This window comes from Nilaparvata lugens, chromosome 5 (genome assembly GCF_014356525.2).
Source record: "Nilaparvata lugens isolate BPH chromosome 5, ASM1435652v1, whole genome shotgun sequence".
Lineage (NCBI taxonomy): Eukaryota > Metazoa > Arthropoda > Insecta > Hemiptera > Delphacidae > Nilaparvata > Nilaparvata lugens.
Window position 1 is genome coordinate 46979601 of NC_052508.1, and position 10190 is coordinate 46989790.

The window sequence follows — 10190 nt, forward strand, 5'->3', positions numbered from 1 at the left end:
TATAATACTAATAAATACTTCATACAAGAGAATCCTCCATAGGGTCTCCTATTCGAAATCTAATATTATTAGTACACTGATTATGACTGTACTGAACAGGTGGGTTTCACTCATTTCCACTGCTCTGCTTTCCACTGGACACAAGACACTTGAATCAGCACTAGACCAGTTCTAATGGCTTCTTCCTTAGATATTTTATGTGCAACGAGAAGTGCTCACGTAGAATTTTGCCGAACTTGTCATGTTTTATAAACCATTTGACTTTCAATAAATCAATATCTATGTAAGTACCTACATTTATTCGTTATTTTTTTATTCACCTATGAAATGTGTTCAGTAATTTATGCTCACTGTGTATAAATGATTAAATAATATTATAAAGTAATTTGTGTCATATTTCACAGGGAATAATGATGTATTCTTCATGCGCAGCCTGCTGGCTACCCGCCTGTTCAGTAAGCTTATTGGCAATGAACGAGTTTCATCCCAACAGTTGGTACAAAAAATGTTTGATGGCGAATTTCCGGACGTATGCACAAGGTTTGAAATAAGTTCGATTCTGCGCAACTTCTATTTCTCACTAGGTAAACCTTTGCGAGAAGATATGTGCCAGTCATTATTGCTTACTTTGGCGTGTAGAGAATTACTGCTTAATAATAAATCTATGAAGGTGAAACCAGCCAAAGATTGAATTGACTCTAGTCTGCTCTCGATTTGTAAATAAAATATTGTGTATCTTTATAGTGATTTGTCTTATTTCATCCAATAACTTTTTTATTAATAAAAAATGTATTTTATTTTCTCAACTAGGCAGAGCAGAGGTGTTTCAAGTCCAAACATTATATTACCAGGCCTGTATGCTCTTAGGCGTATGACCAATTGGTGTGGGCTAAATGCTCTGAAAGCAATTTACTACGCATTAGTTCATTCCAATATAGCTTACGGCCTGTGTATCTATGGATGCACATCGAAAAGAAACTTGGACAAAATATTAATTCAGCAGAAAAGAGCACTGACAATAATCATGAATATTAAAAGGAGGGACTCTGTGTAACAAATTTTCCATCAGCTAGGCATATTGACAGTCTATGGACAATATATTTTTGACGTCATAATGTACTTCAAAAATTCACTGATTTGAAACAGAGAAGTAGTATTTCACATGCATATAATACTAGATCAGGAAGAATCGTACAAATACATAATTTAGAATTTGTCAAAATGACAACTTTCATGGGAGATAAATATTTTTCAACACGCTGCCCCGAAATTTAAAGTCCATAGAGGAGTTGACGATTTTTAGAGCTAAGCTGAAGATAGGATTGTCCTTATATTCATTTCAAGAAATTTTTCAGATTTGATTGAGTTGAATTTTTTATTGACTGTTTTTGTGTGTTTTGTTCTTTTATTATTATATGACGTTATGTAATAATGTACATTTTTTCTTGAATAAAAATATATGAATTGAATATTATTTACGAAAATATATTACAATATTTGAGAACATTTTCGATTATTCTATATTTGTTTCCAGATTATCAAACATATCTTCTAATAGTTATTGATTTATCATTTTTATAATTCTGTCTTAGAATGAAAAGCTCTATAGACTTTGGAATATTTGTACCTGAACTATTACCGAGTTGTGTATCCATTCTTTTCCACTATTAATAATTAATTGTTGAATTATTCAACATTGAATTTAAAAAAATGAGGTGGAAAAATCACTTACTTTTGTAGTGACGATCGTTTCGAGCTGACTGTGTCTGAATACCCACACCAGGTCGAAACGATCGTTACAAACGTAAGAGATTTTCCACTTCAAAGAGTTTTTTTTCAATTCAATGAACTATTACCATTATGATATTGATTGATTCATTCATTGATGACCCTAATGTCTAACGATGGGGATCCACTAAAAAGAGGGTCCGACACAATTTTACGATATCAGAACGTTTAGGAAGGTTTATTCTACTTTGACTCAATCACTCAATTTATAAATAAAATATTACAATTCATGTTGTCATAGATTGGGGAAACTCATCATTTTTAGTAGATGAAATGATAAAATAATCAGAAACTACATTCATTACTGTAATTTGATTGCCTACGAATTATGATTTTGTACTTAATTTAGTTGTATCTGTAATAATAATATAAATATGGGAAACATATAATTAGTTGAGTAGGCACTCAGTATTAGCATAGTAGGTCTCACTTGAATCATCCTAAGGTGCAATTTCTAAGCAGCATCTCGAGACGCGCGGCTATAAGCAGACGTTTCGAGACACGTGGTTAGAGCCTTCACGGCTAGAGCACATAACTTATAAATTCATAAGATTCGATGACACATTGGATTTTCATGTATGAACATCATGGCGACAGATAAATTAGATTTGTTGGCTACTATATTGCTTCTACGATTCATACCTTGTGAATCATCGAATCTAATGAATTTATAGGTTATGTGCTTCAAAGTCCATACAAAATTACTTTTGACTTGAGGGACATGCGCAGCAGAGAAGTATACATAGGTAGGGATACAGCGGCGGCGATGTTTCCGTTCTGAACCGGCCAGCATTCTCTAATTTCTAATGAGTATTCAAGCGCTCATGTTAAACTTACGATGTTTCCTCTCTGAAAGCACTGAGTCGACTGAGTCTAATCGAAAAATTGGCAACTGCGCTTCAACCTATGAGTATCCATCACTGTAATTGGCTGATCTCCCTCCATTTCTCTGCACCGCAATTCCTCCAAGTAAAAAGTAATTTTGCATGGACTATAATCATAACGGCTCTAACCACGCGTTTCGAGACGCCGCTAAGGAATAGCATCTTTACTGTTATACCAAATACCTTCACGGCAAAAAGATAGGTTTATTGTTTTTGAAGGACGGATTCAAGGATCCAAAGGTTCAAAGAACCCCACATGTCAACCGAAGCTTATTGTGTTCCCAAGTAGTATGTTAGTAAGGCAAACCAATACCTGTGTCCTTTACAAGAACCAGGAGTTTTTCCCTATACTAACATCCCATTAATCACCTGGTTGCTTGTCGCAATCCAGTGTGATATGCTTGGCAGTATCTTCAGACTGATTAGTCCTCGGGAAATACGTAAGTTTCACTCCTGGCCTTCTTTGAAGGTCCTTCCGCTGAGGATGGGCGGCCAAGTTTCCTCTAGGGCACCCGGCCACCTTTGACTCAGCCTCTTGACCCACATTTGTGCCTGGTGTTTCACCCATCTCTAGTCTCTTGGGTTTTTCTTTTTGCCCCTCCGAGAGGCTTTGACTTCGCAGGGTCAAAAGCCTCACCTCTCCCAAGAATTTTTGCCTGAATGGCCGCCCTTCTTTGAACAGTGGTGAGTTTTGGCCTCTCCACCCACAAACTCGTGATCTACGTGAGTTCCACTCCTGGCTTTTTTGTAGGTCCTTCCGCTGAAGGAGGGATCAACAATTGACCAGGGCACCGGTCACCCTCGACTCAGCCTCTTGACCCGCATTTGTGCCTGGAGTTTCACCCATCTCTGGTATCTTAGGTTTTTCTTTTTGCCCCTCCAAAACAGCTCTGATGGGGCAGATCCCGTGGTTTAAGGGCAAGGCAACTTCTGGAGTTGCCTTAGGGTCCCTTTTAGTCGCCTCCTACGACAAGCAGGGATACTGTGGGTGAATTCTGGTTTTCAACACATTCTTGAGTACGATGTTCGACTCAAAGCTCCCCCAACAATCAACAGTCAAATAAATTTTGAAACCACCACCCATCATATTATACAATGTTCAAAATTACCAAGTTATTTATAAGATTCTAAATAAAAAAATGGAGAAAAATTCTTACAAGGTGACTTTACTGAATAATGATAGTCTAAAACTCAATGTTAACAGAGGAGATTTACAGATTAGCTACGGCAGTGCTGAACGAAGAAAATATGAATTGGTCTTCGTTTGAAAACAAACACTAGACCTATTAGAGTAATTGTTAAGAAATTGCATAGCACTTGCGATCCAGGTGATATAAAGGAAGAACTTCAAGAGAAAGGATTTAAAATTCTGGATGTTGTAAACATACTGCAGTGGAAGACTAAGAACCACTTCCAATTTTTATGCTCACTTTTGATAATTCAGAGAATATATAATAAAATTTATGAAATCCATGCAATCATGGGCATGAAAATGAGGTTGTGCCATTAAGAAGCCGAAATTCCTACCCCAATGCAAAAATTGCCAAGCTGGGGGCATACTAAAAAATATTGTAGGAAAGATCCCAGGTGTGTGAAATGTGCCGGTCCCCACCTTACCACCAGCTGTACAAAGCCAAAAGAAGAAAAAGCAAAGTGCTACAATTGTGGAATGGAACATCCAGCTAATTATAGAGGGTGTCTAGTGGCACAAGAACTGCAAGCACTTCGGAATAAGAAGAAACAACCAAAAACCACGAGGGAAATAAAACACTGTGTCTCAAAGGGTATTGAAAGATGCTAGAGTTATTGAGAATCAGTCTTATTCGGATAGAGTAAAACAAGTCCCAGTTAACAAAATGAATGAGAAAACCCAACTTATATCCCAGAGCTTAGGTGAAGATTTAGGATTGAATATAGCCTCTCAACTCCAATTAATTCTTGAAAAGCTAGTTAGGCAGGAGCAATTCAATAAAAGAATTCTTTCTAGACTAGAAAAACAGTGAAAGAAAGCACTTACAAAAAATTTGGAAGGTAGATTTAGAATAATGACATGGAACGCCAACGGTCTATTACAGCATAAAGATGATCTATTGGCAATTCTAATTGAACAAAAATTGATGTTTGCCTAATTTCAGAAACACATTTCACAAAGCAATCATATTTAAAAATGAGAGGTTACAAAATATATCATGCAGTACATCCCCAGAAAAGTGCTCGTGGAGGAAGTGCGGTGATGGTTAAAGAAGAATTAATTCATCATGAGTATAAGAAAAGCAAGAATTGCAAGAGTTACAGTCGATTTCTGTAAAAGTGAAACTTACATGCCATTCGAGTGGAATGATAACGATCGCAGCTGTCTACTGCCCTCCTCGATTCAGCTTAAAGAAACCAGATTACAGTGATTTTTTAAGAAATTTCACGGGAAAATTCATCATCGGTGAAGACTTCAACTCGAAGAATACTAGATGGGGCTTGAGACTAACCACAACCAAAGGAAAGGAGTTACAACTGGCCGTTGATGAATACAACTGCGAAGTACATTCGACAAGGAAGCCAACTTACAGGCCAACAGATAGAGCTAAGATCCCAGACCTGTTAGACTTCTTCATCACAAAGTACATATCACCCAACACTATAGAGGTTGAGGAAGAATTTGATCTCAACTCCGATCATTCACCAATTGTCCTTACAATCCATAGCTCTGCTGTGAAAAAAACCCGGAGCACTACAACTAATAAATAAATATACAGACATAGAATCATTAAAGCACATGATAGAAAATAAAATTGATTTAGACACATCTCTACAAACGACTGAAGAGCTGGAAAATGAAGTACAAGAGTTAGTAACGAACATTCAACAATCTGCATGAGAAAACACTCCCCCACTTCAGAGTAAAATTAAAGGTGATTGCTACCCCCAAGTAGTAAGAGAGCTGATAGCAGAAAGAAGAAGAACTAGAAGAATCTGGCAAACGACAAGAGATCCAAGAAGTAAAATAGAACTGAATAGAATTACACAGAACTTGAGAGAGCAATACATGAAATAAAACAGCAAGAGATAACACTTACATGGAGGAACTAAGTAATGAGGCCAGTACCAACTACTCACTATGGAGAGCGACAAAGAAATAAAGAGACCAGTGGAACAAGTGGCACCAATAAGAAAAGAAGATGGAACATGGGCTCACAGCAGTAAGGAAAAAGTGGTTTTGTTTGCAAACCATCTTGAGAAAACATTTACTCCTCATGATGATAGAGTGCTCAATGATGGAATAAATTAATCATACAGCCAAGACTTTTGGATAATATCCCTCCAACATCGCCAGAGAAGTTAAAAAATAAATAATAATATGGCAAAGAAGATCACCCGGATATGACCTCATAACAGGAGAAATACTTCAACATCTCCTAGAAAAGCAATTGTGAAATTGAGTCATATTTTCAATGCAGCTTTCCGTTTAAAGTACGTGCCAAGTTATGGAAAGTAGCCGAAGTTATAATGCTACCTAAGCCCGGAAAGTCACTAAATGAAGTAACCTCTTATAGACCAATATCACTCTTACCGGTACTATCAAAACTTTTTGAAAGATTACTGTTGGCAAGATTAAAACCAATTCTACAGGATAAACAACTTATACCTTCTCACCAGTTTGGATTCCGTAGTAAACATTCAACATTGATCAAGTACACAGACTAACAGATGTAATAGAAAGATGCCTTGAGGAGAAAAATGTATGTTCTACTGTCTTCTTAGATATTGCCCAAGCTTTCGACAAGGTTTGGCATGAAGGCTTGTGCCATGAATTAGAACAAGTCCTACCCGCAGCATATATTTAATCATTCAGAATTATACACTTACAGAAATGTACCACAGGCTTATAAGCCCAAAACGGTTCCAATTCTAATTTATACAACAGTCCAAATGTAGGTAGGTTATGTGTCACCCAACATTCTTCAATTACACACTCAATTTACAATTCAAACACACACAAAAATCATTTTAAATTAAAAAATACTTCTAAATTAATCAAATCAATACAATTAATAGAAAATTCCAAACTTTGAAAAAACTATAAAATTTTGAGACCGAAAAGACAAACACGCTATTTAGACTGTAAACACACTTATCACACTTAATTAAGTAACACACTTAATTCCAATAATATAGCCAATTATTGAAGTCTTACCTGGACGAGAGATATTTCAGAGTGAAGCTGGATGATGAATATTCTACACTAAGGCAAATTAAAGCTGGTGTACCCCAAGGAAGTGTGCTAGGACCAGTTTTGTATACACTGTACACTAGTGACATTCCAAAGCCAGCAGGAGTCACTATAGCTACATTTGCAGATGATACTGCTATTCTCAGTCGCAGAAGATATTGAGGAATCTACAGAAAAGCTACAAAGAGCTTAATGAAGTAAACACATGGACAAATCATTGGCTAATTAAACTAATGATACCAAGTCTGTACATGTGAATTTACTAATAAAAAATGTATTCTATTTTCTCAACTAGGCAGAGCAGAGGTGTTTCAAGTCCAAACATTATATTACCAGGCCTGTATGCTCTTAGGCGTATGACCAATTGGTGTGGGCTAAATGCTCTGAAAGCAATTTACTACGCATTAGTTCATTCCAATATAGCTTACGGCCTGTGTATCTATGGATGCACATCGAAAAGAAACTTGGACAAAATATTAATTCAGCAGAAAAGAGCACTGACAATAATCATGAATATTAAAAGGAGGGACTCTGTGAAACAAATTTTCTATCAGCTAGGCATATTGACAGTCTATGGACAATATATTTTTGACGTCATAATGTACTTCAAAAATTCACTGATTTGAAACAGAGAAGTAGTATTTCACATGCATATAATACTAGATCAGGAAGAATCGTACAAATACATAATTTAGAATTTGTCAAAATGACAACTTTCATGGGAGAATAATATTTTTTAACATGCTGCCCCGAAATTTAAAGTCCATAGAGGAGTTGACGATTTTTAGAGCTAAGCTGAAGAATTATCTGATAGGATTGTCCTTTTATTCATTTCAAGAAATTTTTCAGATTTGATTGAGTTGAATTTTTTATTGACTGGTTTTGTGTGTTTTGTTCTTTTATTATTAGATGACGTTACGTAATAATGTACATTTTTTGTTGAATAAAAATATATGAATTGAATATTATTTACGAAAATATATTACAATATTCGAGAACATTTTCGATTATTCTATATTTGTTTCCAGATTATCAAACATATCTTTTAATAGTTATTGATTTATCATTTTTATAATTCTTTCTAAAAATGAAAAGCTCTATAGACTTTGGAATATTTGTACCTGAACTATTACCGAGTTGTGTATCCATTCTTTTCCACTATTAATAATTAATTGTTGAATAATTCAACATTGAATTTAAAAAAATGAGGTGGAAAAATCCCTTACTTTTGTAGTGACGATCGTTTCGAGCTGACTGTGTCTGAATACCCACACCAGGTCGAAACGATCGTTACAAACGTAAGAGATTTTCCACTTCAAAGAGTTTTTTTTTCAATTCAATGAACTATTACCATTATGATATTGATTGATTCATTCATTTATGACCTTAATGTCTAACGATGGGGATCCACTAAAAAGAGGGTCCGACACAATTTTACGATATCAGAACGTTTAGGAAGGTTTATTCTACTTTGACTCAATCACTCAATAAAATTTATAAATAAATACTCAATTTATAAATAAAATATTACAAGTCATGTTGTCATAGATTGGGATAACTCATCATTTTTAGTAGATGAAATGATAAAATAATCAGAAACTACATTCATTACTGTAATTTGATTGCCTACGAATTATGATTTTGTACTTAATTTAGTTGTATCTGTAATAATAATATAAATATGGGAAACATATAATTAGTTGAGTAGGCACTCAGTATTAGCATAGTAGGTCTCACTTGAATCATCCTAAGGTGCAATTTCTAAGCAGCATCTCGAGACGCGCGGCTATAAGCAGACGTTTCGAGACACGTGGTTAGAGCCTTCACGGCTAGAGTACATAACTTATAAATTCATAAGATTCGATGACACATTGGATTTTCATGTATGAACATCATGGCGACAGATAAATTAGATTTGTTGGCTACTATATTGCTTCTACGATTCATACCTTGTGAATCATCGAATCTAATGAATTTATAGGTTATGTGCTTCAAAGTCCATACAAAATTACTTTTGACTTGGAGGGACATGCGCAGCAGAGAAAGTATACATAGGTAGGGATACAGCGGCGGCGATGTTTCCGTTCTGAACCGGCCAGCGTTCTCTAATTTCTAATGAGTATTCAAGCGCTCATGTTAAACTTACGATGTTTCCTCTCTGAAAGCACTGAGTCGACTGAGTCTAATCGAAAAATTGGCAACTGCGCTTCAACCTATGAGTATCCATCACTGTAATTGGCTGATCTCCCTCCATTTCTCTGCACCGCAAATTCCTCCAAGTAAAAAGTAATTTTGCATGGACTATAATCATAACGGCTCTAACCACGCGTTTCGAGACGCCGCTAAGGAATAGCATCTTTACTGTTATACCAAATACCTTCACGGCAAAAAGATAGGTTTATTGTTTTTGAAGGGACGGATTCAAGGATCCAAAGGTTCAAAGAACCCCACATGTCAACCGAAGCTTATTGTGTTCCCAAGTAGTATGTTAGTAAGGCAAACCAATACCTGTGTCCTTTACAAGAACCAGGAGTTTTTCCCTATACTAACATCCCATTAATCACCTGGTTGCTTGTCGCAATCCAGTGTGATATGCTTGGCAGTATCTTCAGACTGATTAGTCCTCGGGAAATACGTAAGTTTCACTCCTGGCCTTCTTTGAAGGTCCTTCCGCTGAGGATGGGCGGCCAAGTTTCCTCTAGGGCACCCGGCCACCTTTGACTCAGCCTCTTGACCCACATTTGTGCCTGGTGTTTCACCCATCTCTAGTCTCTTGGGTTTTTCTTTTTGCCCCTCCGAGAGGCTTTGACTTCGCAGGGTCAAAAGCCTCACCTCTCCCAAGAATTTTTGCCTGAATGGCCGCCCTTCTTTGAACAGTGGTGAGTTTTGGCCTCTCCACCCACAAACTCGTGATCTACGTGAGTTCCACTCCTGGCTTTTTTGTAGGTCCTTCCGCTGAAGGAGGGATCAACAATTGACCAGGGCACCTGGTCACCCTCGACTCAGCCTCTTGACCCGCATTTGTGCCTGGAGTTTCACCCATCTCTGGTATCTTAGGTTTTTCTTTTTGCCCCTCCAAAACTGCTCTGATGGGGCAGATCCCGTGGGTTTAAGGGCAAGGCAACTTCTGGAGTTGCCTTAGGGTCCCTTTTAGTCGCCTCCTACGACAAGCAGGGATACTGTGGGTGAATTCTGGTTTTCAACACATTCTTGAGTACGATGTTCGACTCAAAGCTCCCCCAACACACAGGGAGCAAAAGATAGGTTGGTTAGAATGAATGAAAATACTGTAA

The 10190-nt window shown here is 36.8% G+C and overlaps 1 protein-coding gene across 4 annotated transcripts in view; it reads left to right on the forward strand.

Moving 5' to 3' along the window:
* The window catches only part of LOC111047734, a 41746-nt gene extending 41003 nt beyond the window's left edge, over positions 1 to 743 (forward strand). For all 4 annotated transcript variants that reach the window (XM_039428465.1, XM_039428464.1, XM_039428463.1 and 1 more), the window contains exon 6: positions 405 to 743. In XM_039428465.1, coding sequence (XP_039284399.1) covers positions 405 to 691 — 287 coding nt within the window. In that variant the 3' untranslated portion in view covers positions 692 to 743. The remainder of the gene's footprint in view (positions 1 to 404) is intronic.
* Positions 744 to 10190: the final 9447 nt, after the last annotated feature.